Source organism: Myripristis murdjan, chromosome 19, assembly GCF_902150065.1.
Source record: "Myripristis murdjan chromosome 19, fMyrMur1.1, whole genome shotgun sequence".
Taxonomy (NCBI): domain Eukaryota; kingdom Metazoa; phylum Chordata; class Actinopteri; order Holocentriformes; family Holocentridae; genus Myripristis; species Myripristis murdjan.
In genome coordinates this window covers 5,821,160-5,839,689 of record NC_043998.1, presented here as the reverse complement: position 1 = coordinate 5,839,689, position 18,530 = coordinate 5,821,160, and the positions used below count along the sequence as shown (strand labels likewise).

General features: G+C 45.2%; 2 protein-coding genes across 5 annotated transcripts in view; one reads left to right on the top strand and one right to left on the bottom strand.

The window, feature by feature from the left end:
* The window catches only part of ormdl3 (ORMDL sphingolipid biosynthesis regulator 3), a 23,383-nt gene extending 18,356 nt beyond the window's left edge, over positions 1–5,027 (bottom strand). For 2 of the 3 annotated variants that reach the window (XM_030078025.1, XM_030078022.1), the window contains exons 1-2: positions 4,897–5,027; positions 2,896–3,047 (exon numbers count right to left, since the gene is read on the bottom strand). The gene's annotated coding sequence lies outside the window, so the exon portion shown is untranslated. The remainder of the gene's footprint in view (positions 1–2,895; positions 3,048–4,896) is intronic. The other variant, XM_030078021.1, reaches the window with a different exon arrangement.
* The window catches only part of wnt3 (wingless-type MMTV integration site family, member 3), a 21,676-nt gene extending 3,146 nt beyond the window's left edge, over positions 1–18,530 (top strand). Inside the window, exons 1-4 of one of the 2 annotated variants that reach the window (XM_030078019.1) lie at positions 4,385–4,593; positions 9,095–9,336; positions 12,916–13,181; positions 15,387–18,528. In XM_030078019.1, the coding sequence (XP_029933879.1) occupies positions 9,210–9,336; positions 12,916–13,181; positions 15,387–15,866 (873 nt within the window). In that variant the 5' untranslated portion in view covers positions 4,385–4,593; positions 9,095–9,209 and the 3' untranslated portion in view covers positions 15,867–18,528. Of the gene's footprint in view, positions 1–4,384; positions 4,594–9,094; positions 9,337–12,915; positions 13,182–15,386 lie in introns of those variants that run through there. The other variant, XM_030078020.1, reaches the window with a different exon arrangement.

The following is an 18,530-nucleotide window of genomic DNA, read 5'->3' as shown; positions in this document are numbered from 1 at the left end:
AGCTCACAGCATATGGGGTGCATCTTATTCGTGAATAATCAGAGTCAGTTGTTTATATAAAATTACTAGCACTGGCAATGTGCAAAAGAGATATGTTAATGGATGAGAATGAGTTTGGGTGACAGACAAAAAATGACATAGTATGCAAGAAATGTGCTGAGAATAAATAACTCTCAAAGCTAGCTTTCATTCCTTTTAATGAATGCAGTTCTGAGGAAACTACAGTATATATTCACAGTGGTTTTAAATTAGTATTCCTACTTGGAGGAGGCTTTAACTTCCAACACATTTAGAAGAAACATCACTGGAAGACAAGCAATCTTGGAGGGAAACATGAGGAATATTAAGCACTCATGGTTGGCTAATACCGAGTCAGTCACTGCTGTAAGTGCTGACCACGACGATATGTGTTACACAGCATCAGGGCAGCCAATACATGATGCCTTATTGATAACAGTGTAGAATAGCAGATTTAAATGCATCATAAATGCAAATCCAAACTCAATCCACCAGAATTGCAAAATGTCATTCTATAATATAGGTATCAGAGTGGCATCCCACTAATGGGGCCTTGTATGTAAAAAGTTACAACACTAATAGTTCAGGACATTTTTATAGCTTTCAGTGATTCCATTCTTACTGAGTTGAACTAAATTTCAGTAGTAAGCAGTATCAGCCTGAATTTTGGTGAAAAGCATACCTCTTAGAAGTTTTGGGAACCACTGCGTCCTCTCTCACTCAGCACCATATCTCTTTCTAGATATTTAGGTTTGCCAAAGTCATCTAGTATGCCTATACCTAAACCGTACCAACCCCTCTGTTCAGTTCAAATCCAGTGGCTTAAATGGGGATCTGGGGTCCATCTCCGGGTCTCAGGAATGTCATTATCTGACTGCGACCCCCCCTGCCCTTCACATCCAATCCTCAACCCCAAAAACCCCCACCTTTGGCAAAAGGATCACTTAAATGATTCTTACTGCAAGAAAATCCTCCGCCTGCAATCCTGTGTGAAAAGATCAAGGATGTTCAAGCATTATTCTGAATAGTGCAATGGAAGGCAGAGAAAAGAAAAGGAAAGTCCAAAAGAATGTTATTCTTAAGAAACTGTAGGGTTCCATATCAATGGCTGAAGGCTGCCACAGGGCCAGGGTCAAAGACAACTTTGGGCTAAAGCCCCAGAGAAATGTCTCCACAGACGGTGACTTGCCTAGGGATCTGGGCAGTATGAAATTAGTGTCTAGGCAACATGTTTTATGGGTATGTAACCTGTAGCCTACCTAGACCTTAGCCCTAAGCAGGTATATTGGACATTTGAAATGGAGCAGGTACTGAGGCTGTTACTCTCGGAAACATTTATGGCAAGATTGCAATGCAGCTATTGCTCAAACAGTTGAGTCTTAATTGATCACATGCAACTTATTCTTGTTGCCTGGATGAATTCTATTGCATATTTTGCTCTGACGCTGACTTTCATATCCTGTTGCTACAAGCCTTGCCCATCGCACAAACTTAAGATGTGTCAGCCTTTTATTGTTATAGTGAGTTAACTTCATGTATTGATCAGATACATCAATTACATCATCACACATTAGAAGGCATTATGACCTAACTTTAATGAACAGACACATGGGATGACGTTATCCAGTCAAACCCAAGCAAGTGATAGAGGTTCAAAGGAGAGTGGTATTTCAAAGCAGAAAGACTAGTCCTAATCTTAACCCACCATCAAAGGACATGTAATGTGCTCTTGTAGGAAATGACAAAGTCTCCCAGTGCTCAGCTATTAGCTGCACTAAAACACAGGCCAGGACAGTTGCTCAAAGGGAAAACACGGCTGCAACGGCCAGGGGCAAAGGGGTCATTAGGGGACACGTGTGGACATACACACACACACACACACACACACACACACACACACACACACATACACACAAGCACCTGATATTTGAGGTCTTCATTATTTGCCTGATCTCACCTAGTAGGCCTGTTACTGAGAAGCTAATTATTGGGAGTAAGACAAGGGCAGTTTCTCCAGCACGCAGGAGTACATGACAAATCATGCTTTCCACACATGCTTTTTCTCAGTGGGTTTTTCAGAACACCCTGGTATGTTCAAATCAAAAAAGCAATTTTGTGCTTAATTAGTTTTAAAGATTTGTGGTGATTGAAATTCCACAATGGGATTCCAGACAATCCAGTGGAAGATTCCAGACAATCCAATACAAGTTATGATTTGCATAGGATGCATCACCACCGACAATTCAAGGAGCAGTGCCAACACACTGTCCCTGAGCAGTGGCGGGGAACAATAAACTGTTTGAGTTTGGGTTCATTCAGGCAGTCTCTTGAGACACTCGTTCAAACAAGCCCTGTCCTTTCAAGACAACTGGGCAGACTCTGCGTGTCCGCCTACAGACAGACATACAGAAGCAAGACAGTGCGCTTCCAGTCTGACAGACACTATCAGTGAGTCTTGCTCCCCAGAGCACTACTGTGGAGAGCTGCTGCAGCTCTCATTCACTTCCTGACAGGCAGGTTCACAAGTTTACACCCTGTTCAGTTTCGCTGTTCACTTCTTCATACTTCTGACTGCGGGGCCTCCTTGTCCCAACTCCTCACTCTTTACAACAGTCTGCAGAGAGTGAGAGAGCAAGAATGAACGAGAAAGGAAGAGGAGGGAAAGTAAAGGAAGGAGGAAAAAAAACAGGTTGGAACATTTTTCAGGGGTCCTGTCATTTTTTATCTGATCAGCCAGGAGCTGTTGGACTACAAATCAAAAGTGTGCCAAAGCAAAAGAGAAGACAATAAAACACAGACAGGAGCTGTGCATTCCAGCCTCCACCAGGAAAAGTCCCATCTTCAGGCGAAGCCGGCAACTTTCTGTGGCCCACTTACTCTCTTCCGAGTGTCTTTGTCTCTCTGCGGACTCTGTTGTGGGATTTCTAAATGAGATTCTGATGGCAATGTTTTCGATGCACGTCTCCGAGTGCTCTGCCAGGGCCTCATTTAGCAACATGACGTCCTCGGGGCAAATCTGACAAGTTGAGCTGTGGTATCAACATATAGAGGGAAATTAGAGGTAGATAAGAGTTCAATGCAAACAATATTCTCACAGTCTGTTACTGCAGAGGCCTTTCAGGAGTCTGGCTCTCACAGAAGCAGTGACAGCACACATTTGGGACCTGGCGCTTCAGGCACAAACCAGCATAAGCTAACATTATTAATTTCTTTAATGAAATAAGTTAACTTGTTGAGACATGCGCAAGAACGACTGGCATTCCTCGTCAACCATCACTATAGGCAAATTTGTTGTGGGCCTCTGCAAATGAGCGGCAGATGAATCTATCATAAGTCCTACTTGTACTCTTGAACTCAGAGTGATAATTTGAAAAGTTACTCATACGACAGGGCCTCATAGGTTTTAATGGAAAGGGACTGACATATAATCAGATGAGTCAGTAGAACACTTGTGATGCCATCATCTGAGGGTTTTTTAGCAGGGGCTGCAGCACAGGTGCAAGCTAATTTGGTTGAAAAAAAAAAAAAAAAAAGCAAGCTATACTTAATGTTTGATGCCACACCACTGAGAAACAAGAGCTGCATGCAATATGGGCATTACAGACAGGGAAACGTGCCTCTCGCCATGCAGACAGAGGAGCAAAACCTTCTGGAAGTAGGGCCTTTAAATGCAAGTAGCAACAGAACCATCTAGTTCACAGTGCCTTCTCTCTCCCACACAGTCGCAGAGGTTTCCATGAGTCTTTGAACAGTGCCTGAGGAATAATGCATAGAGGGATGGATTGTGACAGGCTGGTTCTTCCTAATCCCTCTCTTTCCCTTCCTCCCTCAGTCTCTCATGCTCTCTGTGTGCCACTTGAAGCTCCCAATTTGCTCTGTTTAGACACAGCAGGCCGCATTTAGCATTCTTGAGCAAAAACTTGAAGAAAATGCAATATATAGTATTCTGTTACACGCCTGTTTCTTGGTAAAGGCAAATGTCAAAGTTGGAAATAGAGGGGCGAAGTGCAATGACAGTGTTTATAGATATATAATCAACTATACTTGCTCCTTGGCATTTGTATATGAGACTACTAACACTGCAAATGGCATAAATGTTGTGTCACAGCATGAATGGCAACATGCCAGGAGATACATATAGTGTTTTTAAATTTTCCTTTTCCTTTTGGCACATGTTCGAGCTACTTGATACTTTCAGCTGAAAACGACAAAAGACAAAATGTTTACTTATTTAAGCCTCTTCTGGGCTATGTGGAAGACTTAAAAACGCACTGCACAGTTTAAAAAAGCAGGGGGGAAAAAAAATTCAAATTAAATGCTCCACTGACCGTTATCCCCAAAACAAATGTCCACCGCTACGGAGATACTCGCACTGGAGTTGTCACCTGTGCTGTTTGGGTACATTAACCTTCACCTGAGAAAACCCCTGCCCTAAACTTAACCAAATTTACACAATGGACATTTTTCAGACTACTGGAGTTTGACAATAATAAGCCGTCGGAGCAGTGAACAGTCCCCAAACTAGCATTGAGTGGCGTCGATAACCTAAAGCGGGAGTCGAGTTCTTGATATTTGGTGAGTGTGATGGACGACAGCAATATAAAACTTAGTAAAGAATGACGAACATAAGAACAAACATATTTCGAAAAAGGTGTTTCTTACTAGGGTATGGTAGGCCACTGGACCCGGCGGAACAATGGCGGTCTTTCTTCTTGCATGAAAATCCCTCATTTGTATTATTTTCATACCATTGCATGAGCCGCCATTGACTTACACCAGGCTGTTTGCTAAGCTCTCGTTTAACCGTGCGTGGCTTAGTAATTGTAGATATAAACTGTGGCCAACGTGAGGCTAGTAAGTCTACATTTCCATCCTTACCTTATTATAGATTCCGTGTTGTCGTGCTGTTTGTGAGAAAACAGTTTTCGCCAGGATGAAGAGGCTGAGCAGTCACATAGGCCTGCTGTGTGTGTTTCTCGAGCATGCTGCCATACTCGAATAATTTCAGCATCTGTGGTGTTCCACATTAATTAGGTCATGTTTATGGGCAGGCCACATGTGTTTAAAAACAACAACCCAGAGTTATTTGTTCTTGGTCTATACAAGACTAGAAATAGGCTTATGCTGCATAAATAAAGTTACTGAGACATAAATTAGTAAAATATATGAGGACCCAGTCTTTGAGATATGTTTCTTGATTTATGCGTGGAGTGCTAATGAATTGGTCACGTTGCATGCTGTCAGTGATGTCAGGCTAACCAGAGATCAGTGTATTTGTTCTTGGATCATTAGATTTGGGACATGAACTTCAAACTGTTTCTATAGGCCATCAAGCTCAAGGCAATGAGGTCAGATGTCATGTTCTGTTCAACAGGTTCAGAGGGTCACCTGGTACTTTTTGTGCCTCTGGACATAAGAGGCTGTCACACAGTGAAAGCTCATTTGTCTGTGGGCAGACAGGTGCTGCACACTGACCCCTGTAATGTGGACCTCCCACAAAAACAGCTGCAGCATATTTTTGGGAGTAAACTATAAGATTCCTTGACCTAAAATCGCTATCCCTTGTAAGCTGTCTTGCTCAGAGAAAAATAAAACCTTGGATGCAGCAGCTGAATGCCCGATTTCTGCATTTTATGTGGGGCTGGCATCAAATCGGATCCAAATCTTGCTTTGTGTTTCTGCAGCCTAGTGAGAGGGATTGCACCACTGATTTTCTTGCACTGGGAGTGGTTGGCACCGTGCTTAAGGAGTCAACAGTTTTCGCTGAGAGTGTCATCATTCTGTTAGTGTGAATTTCCATTCGTCAGTGAAGTGTGTGGTGGAATCCCTTTGTTTCCTCTCCTTCATTTCTGTGGTTTCCAGTGGCCCATCATGCTTTCACGTCAGCCTGGTTTAGGTACTGAGAAAACCCCCAACCAAGCAGTAAACCCCCCGGGGCAAGAGGAGGCCCCATACAGACCTGCCTAGGCATGCACCTGCCAAGCCCTGCAGTTCGCTGCTGCTCCGCTCCTTGTCTCATCCCCTGCAGCAGATTCCCCCGGCATTCTGCCTCAGCGGAGGTCTCTGCGTCTATGCTGCTCCCTCGCTCAGTTGAGACGTTGAGACACGTCGCTCGTGGCTTCCGAGAAGTGAGGCAAAGCAGCCAGGATCAGCATGGCACACATGTGGTCTGCATGCATGCATCTGTGTGTGTGTCTGTTTGCAAGAAACGCCTCCTACCCAAAGGCTCTCCCCTCAGGGTTAAGACTCTCATTAGCACCTAGCCAAAAAGATATCCCTTTCATCTCATCTGTCCGTAGGGATCAAGTGAGGCACATCCTTTGCAAACAAAGTCAAAGAGGCAGGCAGATCCCCAGCCTGTAGTCTAAACACGCTATGTCCACCACAAAGCCCTATGTGGTTAGCTAATTGATTCCATCAGAAATCTCTAAGTCGCCACCTAAGCCACTACATCAGCAAGCGCATCAGAGAAAGGCAAGCTGTTTAGCTGTCCTGAATTGGACCCCAAATGTAGCAGAGGCTGGCAGAATGGTTTTCCCTGCACTATAGAAAAGACTGTATCTCCATTGAGCAGGGGCGTTTTTTTTTTTTTTAATCAACTACTTGATGTCATCAGTGAACATGGGAGCCCAGACTTCATATCCTGGCTTTGTGCAGGGCATCATCTACTCTGGTCCACCCCATGACTGACAGATTAATGGGCAGTAACCTTACTAGCAGACAGTGTAATTATGCACCTTAGTCACTCAGCCACCAGACAGAGTGAAGTCAGCAACACTTGAAACTCAGTGGCGCTCATGGGATTGGGACTGGCAGATGAAGCCAACATGGCTGTCTTCGCTTGGGTAAACTCAAGACATGGACATCAATGGAGATTGATGAGCACTATCGAATTACTCACTTTCTACATGGGAACATCAAATTGGGCAAAACAACATCTTAAGTTTGGATCATTAACTTGGATATGGCGTAGAACAGACATTTTTCATTGTGGTCTTCGAAAGGTTTATATAAGAGTGCACATATGAGTTTATTTCTTGTACTTGTCTGATATTCACGTTAGAACTTATTGCTGACATTTTGTCAGTAAGGAAACTCATATCAACAGCACAAGTGGCTCATAGCTGTTTATGTGATGATCATATATTCCATTAAGCCAGCTGCAACAGCGAAGCCGCTCAGCCTCATGTCTCAGTGCATAAGCTGGGTTGGCAGGTCTTGATACCTGGGAGCCTGCTGTAACAATGCTCATCTGTACTCTGAGGAGATCAAAAACTGTGTGTGTGTATGTGTGTATGTGTGTGGCAGGGGGAGGGGGTCGGGTTTGACAGGAGCTGGTGGGAGCCATATAGAATGCAAAAGCACACATGAGCTGTGAACCTATCTAAGGGGGGATTTTTTCACCTGTGACTTCAATGGCTTGACTTTTGTGTTGGGGTGGGGCACTGTGCCGCACTCATCTGTCAGAGTCAGTGGCTGCTGTGATAGGGTTGCGCCCTGCGGGGGTCCTGAGGTCATCCTGAGTGGTGCTCTGATCTGATCAGCGCCAATTGTTCCCCCGTGATCCTTTCATGGCCTCAAGCGCCACGTTGTCCACCCAGACCCAGCCAAGGGTTGGAGAGTCTGTTCTGCATTGGCAAAGCCCTGCTTTAGAACTAAAGACTGACATCCACCACCCCCCTCCAGCACACACACACACAAAATATAAAGTAACTCTGGCTCTCATACCCAAATGAATGGAACCTTGAGTACATAGTAAACGTTTTACACACATAAATCTATCAGAGCGCTCATCACTCAAGAATGCAGGCCTGTACAAAAACATGTTTGTTTGTTTTTACAAGTGACACATGCTCTGGAATAAATAAACAATAAATCGGAGGCAGACAGCCTAGTTTAAGTGTATGAGCTCCTGGAAGGCACTGTACAGTTTCGTTTGAGCCTGTCATCACAGAAAGCATGTTAAAACATGGGCATGGCAAACATCTTTTTTCTGTCTCCATTATTTCAGGAGAAATAGAAGGCAATTAAAATTAATTACCTCAATGAAACTATAATGGTTTCTGGCATCACAGGCTGATCTTGGCTGTCTCATTGTGGTGATTAATCCCTGTTTAGGCACATCTACACTAGCCCTCTGGTAAGGCACATACTTTCAGGTATGCCATTTTTGTCCATTACCAGCAACCCCAGCTGCACACACCGTCATTCTTAAAACTCATACATCAGATCTTGAGTAAACCGCAAATTAATGATAGAACTGAAGGTCTTTTCCCAGAGGGTGAGCAGACAGGTCCTTGTGTGCTATCTTTTAGATCAGCAGTATCTGTGTATGCTAACAAGTGGGAACACTTTGCAAAGTAAATACTAATAGGTTGTATCCCTACCCTGAAGTGGGCTGATTAGCTTCCTCTCCTGGCAGTATAAAAGAAGCAAAGGAACTGGAGCACTTTATAAACTACATGGAGCAGATAAGTCAATAAAACACTCAAGTGAGTCACCGTACTTGCACAGAGGACTGCTCACAGATCTCATCAGTAGCAAGTGAGAAATGGCTGAATTAGCAAACAGGAACATAAAAAAGAAATTCTGTGAAGAGGTCCAGCTCTATGCGGTAAAACCTGAGGTTAATGAATAAAGAGGCGGTCTCCTCTCTTAGTGTACGTTGCCTTTCCCAGGGGCCTCCCTGGCATGTTACTACCCTCACTATTGTGGCACTGGGTGCAGGAAGGGCACAGACTTGTACTGCAATTTCAATACCACATCCTGCTAAATTCAAAGGAAGGGTGAGGGAGAGGGTTTGCTTGATTTAGACTTTACTGTAACTTCCCCTTTTATGTTTTTATTCATAGCAATGGCCTATTGGTGTGAGGTGATGATGTTTGGTTGAGATGTTAAATGAAGGCCTGCACCCCATTTCTTTTTTGCCTTGTTATAATGCTTTTTATTCCCAATCCTCCAGAGAGCTTAAAGCGCTGAGAAGGTAAGGAGTGTCGGTCAAAGCTGTGATGGTGTCTTGTCCGGCCAATTTAGCTAAATGACGCCTCCCTGCTGTTCCTGTTTCCTTGCATCACAGGTCCCTGGCCCTGGGGCAGCAGTACTCGTCGTTGGGCTCTCAACCTATCCTGTGCGGCTCCATCCCTGGCTTGGTGCCCAAGCAGCTGCGCTTCTGCCGCAACTACATCGAGATCATGCCCAGCGTGGCTGAAGGCGTCAAGCTGGGAATCCAGGAATGCCAGCACCAGTTTCGGGGACGCCGCTGGAACTGCACCACTATCAAGGATAACCTGGCCATCTTTGGCCCTGTGCTGGATAAAGGTAGGCTGTTTGAAAGGACTTGAAAGATACTTTGGATGCCATGAATATCTGTTGCTGTGTTTTGTATTGATGCACAGGCGTGTAAAGGTGCACTCTTTTCACAGTTCGGTTTGTACCAGTTTGTCCAATTACAGCAATTCAACACAAAAAGTTAAAAGATACTGTGTAAAACAGTAACAGAATGCCTTTGAATGCAGCTTGTGGAAAAGTCAGATATTAGGCCTAATGTTATCATTAATCAAAAGCAATGTTGAATGTTCCACATTACAAATGTGGTCACTGTAATTTTGAATCGTGCTGAAAAAAAAACCCTTCATGTGCAGGAGCTGATGAGGGAAAAAATAAAATCGCAGTTCACCACAATTCAGTTAACTGAGGACTGCAGAATCGTTTTTGGTATAAAATGATTAGACCTCTAATGTGTACACACACACACACACACACACACACACACACACGTATGCATGTATGTGTGCATATATCTATATATCTATATGTATCTATATATCTATGTGTGTGTGTGTATCTCTATCTATCTATCTATCTATCTATCTATCTATCTATAGATCGAGATATAAATATAGATTTTTTTTATCCCCCCTCAGGGATCAAAAAAGTATTTTTGATAAAGTTCAAAATAAATCATCATGTAAAAAATATATAACTTGTATAAGCCAGACAACCACAAGTTGTTACACAATGTGTTAGCATCAGGGTACCTGTTTCTACTCTAAAGCATAGCACTGCCTGCTCTCTGGGCTTTTGCTGACAAATGACTACTCGGGCAATTACAATAATATACACCTTTCCCGGCTGCAGTGAGAAATGAGTGCCGGTACAAGCACTGACACATTATTCCACCTCCATCTATCTTTACCGTCAATGTCACATTTGTCTTCGGGGGTCAGTGTCTTCTTTTCTGTTCTCCCAACCCAGTTTACATTCATGTACACAGAAGAAGGTCAGCACAGTAAATGAATCAACAAAACCTGACATGTACAGCTGATATACTTAGGCATCTATCAGACGCTTTCCACACAGAATACTAATTGTCAGACGTATCCACACTAACCTTGTCTTTTAACCAGTCCCCAGTAAACCTGACAGTGAAACACAAAGTGCACAAAGGAAACAGTAGCCAGAGGTGTCTGCAAGGCCCTGCAGTCTCTAATTATAAGGATAGGAGTTTGTGTGTTGCGAGCGAGCCTGCTGATTGGAAATGAATTAGCCTGTGTGTCAGAGGGGAAGGAATCTGGGCAGAAATGGGCAGCGTGAGCCTCCCTGGCTCCTCAGTCAAATAAAAAGGAGAAGGGAGGCCAAATGAGATTACAGGCAATAGAAAAGGGCTGGGGGGCTCCGCTCAACCCCTACTGTGCATGAAGACCAGTGCGCGCCTCACACAGTCCAGCTCCCACGGACGCCCCATTCACACGCCCTTTTGACTCTGTCATGAAAACAGGCTGAAAGGGGATCTCTTCCAACCTAGCCCGGGTGTGCACACTGGGACAGGGAAGGAAGGAAGCAAGGACGCAGAGCATCTGACTCGGGGAGCGTTAAATGGAAGCGTTTGACGAGGGAAGGGAGGGCTACCATCCACCAGCCCTAGCCACCTTAAGCTGTGTGTTGGCCATGGCTGCTGGTGACGGTGGTGGAAGCCTGGAGAAAGTGGGGGGTTGAGGTCCTGTGGTGGTGGTGGAGGAGGATGGGATTTCAGCTCAGGGTGTTGGCGGAGGGGTGGCTCGAGGGGGGAGTTAGGGAGTTTAGGGAATGCCAGCTCCGGGCAGAGCGGGGCTGCGGGGGCGCGAGTCGCTGGGTCCTTTGTGCGGGTAATACAGTGTGACACAAGGGAAACAAAGGCGGATTGATGGGCCCAGCAGGTAGCAGGAGCAGCGCTAGCCTTGGCCAACAGCCAGAGCTCCAGGGGCCCAGGGCTCACAGGCCCCTGTTGTCGAGGGCCCAGCAAGGCTTGCCAGGGTGAGCAGGGATGCCCAACCTGAGGTGTGTGTGTCATCCAATCAAACAAGCATTCACTGGGGATTTTAGACCAAAATTGTATCCTTTTACCATGGAGGAAGAGTGAAAATACACTGATGGACACGTGAGTCTACTCAGTTTAGATGTAACAAGCAAGATCCCTATGATAACAATTGTTGTTTTTAAACAATTACTAGTGAACACAGTTGTAATATATCTGAGTGGCAGTGACTCAGTCATCTGACCTTCCACCCAGTGAAGTGTCAGAGTGTTCATAACAAGAAATTGACTGATGATGAATGAATATCAGAAATACAAATATGAGGTTCCCATCTCCTTTTCATTCAAAAGTAAAATTACCAACTTAACTGAAACAGATTTTTTTTTTTTTTTAATTTTGTCTTTATTTTGGGAACTGTACTTGCATCAGGGTGGGAAAATAACACCAGTTGTCAGCTAAATATTGATCAATTTTAGCTGTGGCTAGTATGACTTCACTCTTCCAGACACTTGGGCAGGTAACTGACAAACATTCGGAGATCTGTTTGAATTTTAAAAATCTTTTTTGGTGGCAGAGCAGTGGGATGGTTGGTGACTTTGCACTTTACTAGCTATTGTGGCCTGCAGCAAAAAAAAAAAAAAAAAAAAAATGTCCTCCTGTGGTCATTCATCCAAATTTGGAGAGCTCAGATGGGCCACTGGAGATGCTCTTGAACTGGAGAGCCACTGCACATGCAGCCCCTCCCCATACGCCCTATGTGTGTGTGTGTGTGTGTGTGTGTGTGTGTGTGTGTGTGTGTGTGTGTGTGTGGGTGTGTGTGTGTGGGTGTTTGTGTGCATGTTTTAGTATGTGTACAGCAGAGGCAGTGTAGTGAAATGGCTGAGCCACAGTAAGTGTGCTGCGATTGTGAAACAATGGTGTCTGGTTACATAATAAGCTGTTGCCTTCAAAGGAGGCGTAACTCCATCCCTCAGTGCAAAAAAGAACCAGGCCGACGTACTGCTAGGTTTCACCAGAGGGCCTTGGGCTCTGAACAGGGAGGGTGGGGGTATGGGGGGTCACATTCCTGAAACACTATCCAGATGCAAAGCAGCACACCTCAGGGATGACAGGAGGTCACTGTGATCCCACTGAGCACTAGGCCCTCCTGACACGACCACAATGGGCTGATGTCACTGCAGGGACTCTGCTTTTAGGCTCCTTCATGTGTCCTGGAGTATCGTGCCTTCTTGTAGCTGGTAATCATATGGGAAATAACTTATTTTACTTACAGTGAAATAAATGAGGGGGATGTGTTTTTGATTTGTTTGTAATATTGCAATTGATCAAATTCAGATGGCATCTAACAGTACTTTGTCTAAGTCTGTTTTTTTCAGTGGCAAATACATGTTTAGGTATGTTCCATCTTAAAGATGAAATGTTGTGTTAAAAGGTTTGTGCCTGAGGCCATCCCTTTCAATATCCCTGTCTGGATGTTGGCAGCAGGGAAGATTGTTGTTCAAGGTTAACTAAAGATTGACATATTCTCTCTCTCCCTCCCTCTATCCCTCTCTCTCTCTCTCTCTCTCTCTTTCTCTCTCTCTCTCTCTCTCTCTCTCTCTCAGCAACCAGAGAGTCGGCATTCGTCCACGCTATAGCTTCGGCAGGGGTGGCGTTTGCAGTGACACGGTCCTGTGCTGAGGGCACATCCACCATGTGCGGTTGCGACTCCCACCACAAGGGCCCTCCTGGGGAGGGCTGGAAGTGGGGTGGCTGCAGTGAGGATGCTGAGTTTGGGGTGCTGGTATCCCGGGAGTTTGCTGACGCCAGAGAGAACCGTCCAGATGCTCGCTCAGCAATGAACCGGCACAACAACGAGGCAGGACGCACGGTAAAAACAGTCACACATATGAGAAAGCTGGACAGGGATGACTTGTTATGTCACAATATTCTCGATGGACATGCACTCAAGTGAGCACACATCAGCTCTTCCCTCTGTGTTTGTTATGTTGGGCTCACTGGGTACATGATGCACTGAATACCTGCATGGCTGACAGGGCGAGGTAGATTTAGGTTCCATTGCTTAGCACATTTTATAAAATGTAGGTAGTTCAGAGCACTGTAATACAAAACATTATTTCGTCAACATCAGCATATATTACACAACAAATTGTTAGGCCAAATAATGAAGCCGCAGCAAAGCAAAAAACCACAGGAGATATACAATGAACAATGACCTGACTGTCTTGCAAAGGGAGTGGATTTATTCAGTAAATTTGTTTGGGCTTACTAATTGTATGTATGACAGGCAGGGATTTCAGTATTTGACTTGTACACACAATATGTGTGAGTTTCCACCTGAAAAGTAGCACTTCACTTTGAATGACTGGGTAATTACTGATCTGAGCAACACCCGCCCTCCCGCTTTGCCCCCACACCTCGCCTTTCATGCCTTGCATCCCAATGAAAAAATTCCCTGACAGACAAATAACCCGAGTGAGTTGAGGGGGAAAAGAAGGGAATCAGTGCAGACTTAAACCATCACTGGCTGCTGTCACCGCTGGGAGAAAATAGGCTCCCCGGCAGCTCGCTGAGGGGCAAATGGAGGGACCACACGGCAACAAGACAGGCCTTTGATGTGAGCAGGCAGGAGCAGCCAGAGAGACCACAGGAGCCGCGCAGCCAACTAAACAGGAGTACTGTCAGGACCCCTCTCTCGTCTCCTCTCCCCTTTTCTCCTCTCCACTCCTCTCCTCTCCAGCCTGATCTCAGCTGTGCCACCTGGCCCACTCCACAGTGCATTATTTTGCCCCCGGGGCTTCTGGGAGATGTGACTTGCCATTGGCATGATGAGCTCAGGACGTGATGTCACCCTCCCACCAACACCCAGCCCCAGTCCCACCCCTCCCTACACACACACACACACTCACACACACACACGCAGTCACCCCCTACTCACCCAGAGGTGCCACAACCACCTGCCTTCCGCCCCAGCTGGGGGAATTCTGCTGCTAAATATAGCTGGCGAATTAAAGCAGAACAAAATCAAAACACAAAGGTAAAATATCGCCGGCGGCAGCACACTCATAATGTGAGCCAGTGACTTCAGAAGGAATTAGCAGCAGCGCAGTGCCTCTGTACTTCACAGCTGCATGACACTTGTAAATTGCCGCCAGTGGCATGTTGTTTTTCTTGGCCTACTGTACGAGTCTTTAGTGGTTTTGTTAGTCCGCATTACTGAATTTCCTGTAAATTGCTGACCATAAAATTCATTTCTTGCTCGGTGGTGATTGACTTGACTGCCCTGTAGCTCTGAACCAACCAGTACACAAATCAAAGCAACTCAGCTGAAGTAAATGGCTGGGTTTATGCAGCCAACTTGGACCATTTTTTGTTTTTTTCCTCAGAGGACATGTATCTGAGCCTGGATGCATAAAATGGCAGAAAACTGTAGTTGGACAGCGATTACTACAAAACTTCATTATAATTTAAAAGGAAAACTGATTTCAGACCAGAACCTTTTCAGTTAAGCATACTGTCAGGCGTCACAAAATATTATGTGGTATTAAAATCTTCAAAGTATTTGTTATCTTGTAGTTTATTCACATTTTAATGGGAAAATAAAATAATAATTTGATTCTGTTCCACTCCATTTGCAAATCGTTATCAGAAAATCATGTATCATCTTGCCAAATGACATGAATGTTGAATGATTTCATTTAACAGTGAAACTGCCTTTGGGTTTTTTTTTTTTTAGTTTTTTCTTGCCTGATCTGAGGGTTTCAGTCAGGGGGTGTGGTTCTGTTTTCTGTCAACTGTGGGCATGTAAAGCCCTTTGAGACTGTAACTGTGATTAAGGGCAAAATGTAAATAAACTGGAACAGGTAGCATTGTTTAGAACTGACTCTTGCTCAGTGATTTAAAGTGCAAATCAAGTCAGTTTGGATTTGGGACGTCTGTCACAAGTCATTCCCCTTTCTGGTCTCTTTTCACTGTGCTGAAGCAGAAATGACAAAAAAGCTTTAAACAAGCTGTTGGGGCTACACAATGAAAACATAATCTTCTGTACTAAAATCTCGTCCCCTGTGTTTCTCAGACCATTCTCGACCACATGCACCTGCGCTGCAAATGTCACGGCCTGTCCGGGAGCTGTGAGGTGAAGACGTGCTGGTGGGCGCAGCCTGACTTCCGCATGCTGGGTGACTACCTGAAGGACAAGTACGACAGCGCCTCAGAGATGGTGGTGGAAAAGCACCGCGAGTCCCGTGGCTGGGTGGAGACGCTGCGCGCCAAGTACGCCTTCTTCAAGCACCCCACCGAGCGCGACCTGGTCTACTACGAGGGCTCGCCCAACTTCTGCGAGCCCAACCCGGAGACGGGCTCGTTTGGGACGCGCGACCGAGTCTGCAACGTGTCGTCGCACGGCATCGAGGGCTGCGACCTGCTGTGCTGCGGCCGCGGCCACAACACCCGAACTGAGAAGCGCAAGGAGAAGTGCCATTGCATCTTTCACTGGTGCTGCTACGTCAGCTGTCAGGAGTGTGTGCGCGTGTACGACGTTCACACATGCAAGTGAGGGCAGCCCGGGTGCTTTCAGACAGATGGACAGACAGACAGACTGCTAGACTGCAAGTGCTGCCCCCCTCCCTCCCCTACTTCCCCCATCAAAGACACAGACACACTGCATTTCAGAGACACACACACAAACACACTCACACACTCATACACACACGCACACACACACACACAAGCAGGCCCCAACGGGTAATGGCACATCAGTAATGGAACTTCTACTCTTTGTGAAAACCCAGCCCTAGAATCTATCTTCCAAACCCCCGCTCCCATTTATGTTTGACTAGAAAGTGTTGAGCTGACAAACAGCACGGTCCACTGTCATGGGAAGAAGTTAGAGTTATCTTGTGCCATTTTCCCCTGTCTGTCCCCCACCCCCTGCAGCATTGGGCCATGAACACCCTCCCCCTTTATTTATTTCCCCCCTCCATGCCAACGTGACGGCTGTGGCACCTAACACTTTTTACCTGTGAGATTAATGCAGTAAAATAGATGACTTTCAGACTTTTCACTGCTTTTGAACAAAAAGCATCTTTTAACTAACACCTCACTTTTCCGGCCAGCCTGGCCGGTTGACCTTTTTGAAACTAAACCAACCTCTACCGAAACATCACTTAGTCGAAAGCGATACTGAACACATGTCGGCAGCCCCAGGAAGCAATCACTTGTAACTACTGAACTGAACTCAAAAGAGCAGGAAGGCATTAGAAGTGCCACAGTCCTGTCTTCGTAAACTACTGAGCTGATGAAATCCCCGGGTTTACCATTCCCTGCTCACTGACTGTACTGAATAAACTGCACCAGTCAACTGGGATGCCTGGAAGATATATGCTAGAGCCTGATTTTATATAGCCCCGCATTTCTGAAATATTACCTTTGGGCTGGGATTGGAGGTATGCAGGAGGGGGCATGTGTGTGAACAAGCACGCTCATTCCACCAACTTACAACCCTACACATGTATGTATGCACTATCCAGTTATACAGGACTCCAGGTGGTAAACATTTGTGCATTGTTTATGAGAGCAAACTCTGCTTCATCGCAGCCCAGCAGGTCGTATGAATGAGGACACTGTTCCTGTTTGCTGCGTTCAGACATGATCAACCTGTAAATTGAATCGCTCATGATTTCCACAAGTGTGATGCATTAGATGGTTTTACATTATTCAGCTAAGGAGCCTTTTGAAAAGCCCCAGAGACAAGTATATTCACATCAAAGCACCAAGATAAGGTTCAAATTATAGGAGTGAACAGAGATTCATTTATGGATGTATCGTTTATGAAACGTCAATCAAACGTCAGCATGCTTAGTGTTAATTCTGGTCTTCAAAAACAATGATTATCGGGAGACATTATTTACCAGTGCATTCATCAGGTTCATCATAGTGCTGTGAGACCCTTGTCTAAAGCAAATCTTTCTTTTATCGCTATGACTCTTATAAAAAAAAAGAAAAAAAAAAAAGAAGAGGAAGGGGGACATGTGACGACATGTGGAGACCAGAGGAACCAGAGGGCAGAGTGAGCTCCAGTACGTTCTCACATCCCGCCTAGCTTCCCTATCTCCCTCCGTGTTTCCCTCAGAAAGATGGTTGAGGTTTTTAAGAGGCTTGATTTATGAACTCATAGTCCTGTCAAAACTCCCCCAAAACACTTGCCTCACTGTTTGGGGTTTTGAGATATTGGAAGCACAGTAGTTACTGTATAGTTTACTCAAGACAACATGGATGTGAGCCCAGATGCCGCTCGGCGGTGTTGTTAACAAAGACAAATAGCCGCAATATCACCATAGGAAAAACAGTCGTGCGTGTGCTTTCTTGGATGGACAGACAGGACTCGGTTCATGATCCATCACGCAGACTTCTTCGAACCTTCGCCTGTCCCTGAATTGTGAATCTATGAACATCTGTGAGCGTGAGGTGAAAGAAGGTTGGGAAACTTAATGGGGACCGGGCCGTGATTTATGGGTGCAAGATGTGATTTGGGTGTGCTTATGACGTCTGCCAGTGACAAACAGAAGTGTGTGGTTGAGGGAGGAGGGAGTTTGGGAAAATGGATGGATGGATGGATGAACGGATGGCAGGCTGGCTCCTCATTATGGCGGAACAAACTCGGAGAGGTTTCTACACAACATGTTCTGACAGTCCCACTTGCTTCCTATTAATTATATTCAACAACAAAAATACAAGTTACCCAGTAGTGTGTAGGCTCTCCTCTCTTTGCGACATAGCTTAGCATCTGCGTCACCTTCTAAAACACCCTCCCTGACCTGGGCCTACCTTTCTGTGTTCAGTTCCTGTCCCTGCCCCCTGGACCCCCCCCCCCTACCCGCCCTCCCCACCCCACCCCACCCCCCCGCTATATCCAAAGTTTTGTACAAATGTTTTAAAGTGAATAATTCCCTTTTTATTTTATAATCTGAAATGTTATGTTTTTATAAATATTATTTATTATACAATGTATATATCTGTATGACTGAACTAAGATTATATATTTGAAGAACAAAAGACTGTGTCATGCTTTTGCTTCTTAGCCAGAGGTGCTTAGAGAGCGACTGCGGCTGTTGGGACGTGGCTTAGCGCAGTCTTTAAGGCCTACTCTTTAGCAGCCCATGTATGATACAGACCTTGCACATGACACTAACAAGCTCACTTCGAAATTGATATTATGGTG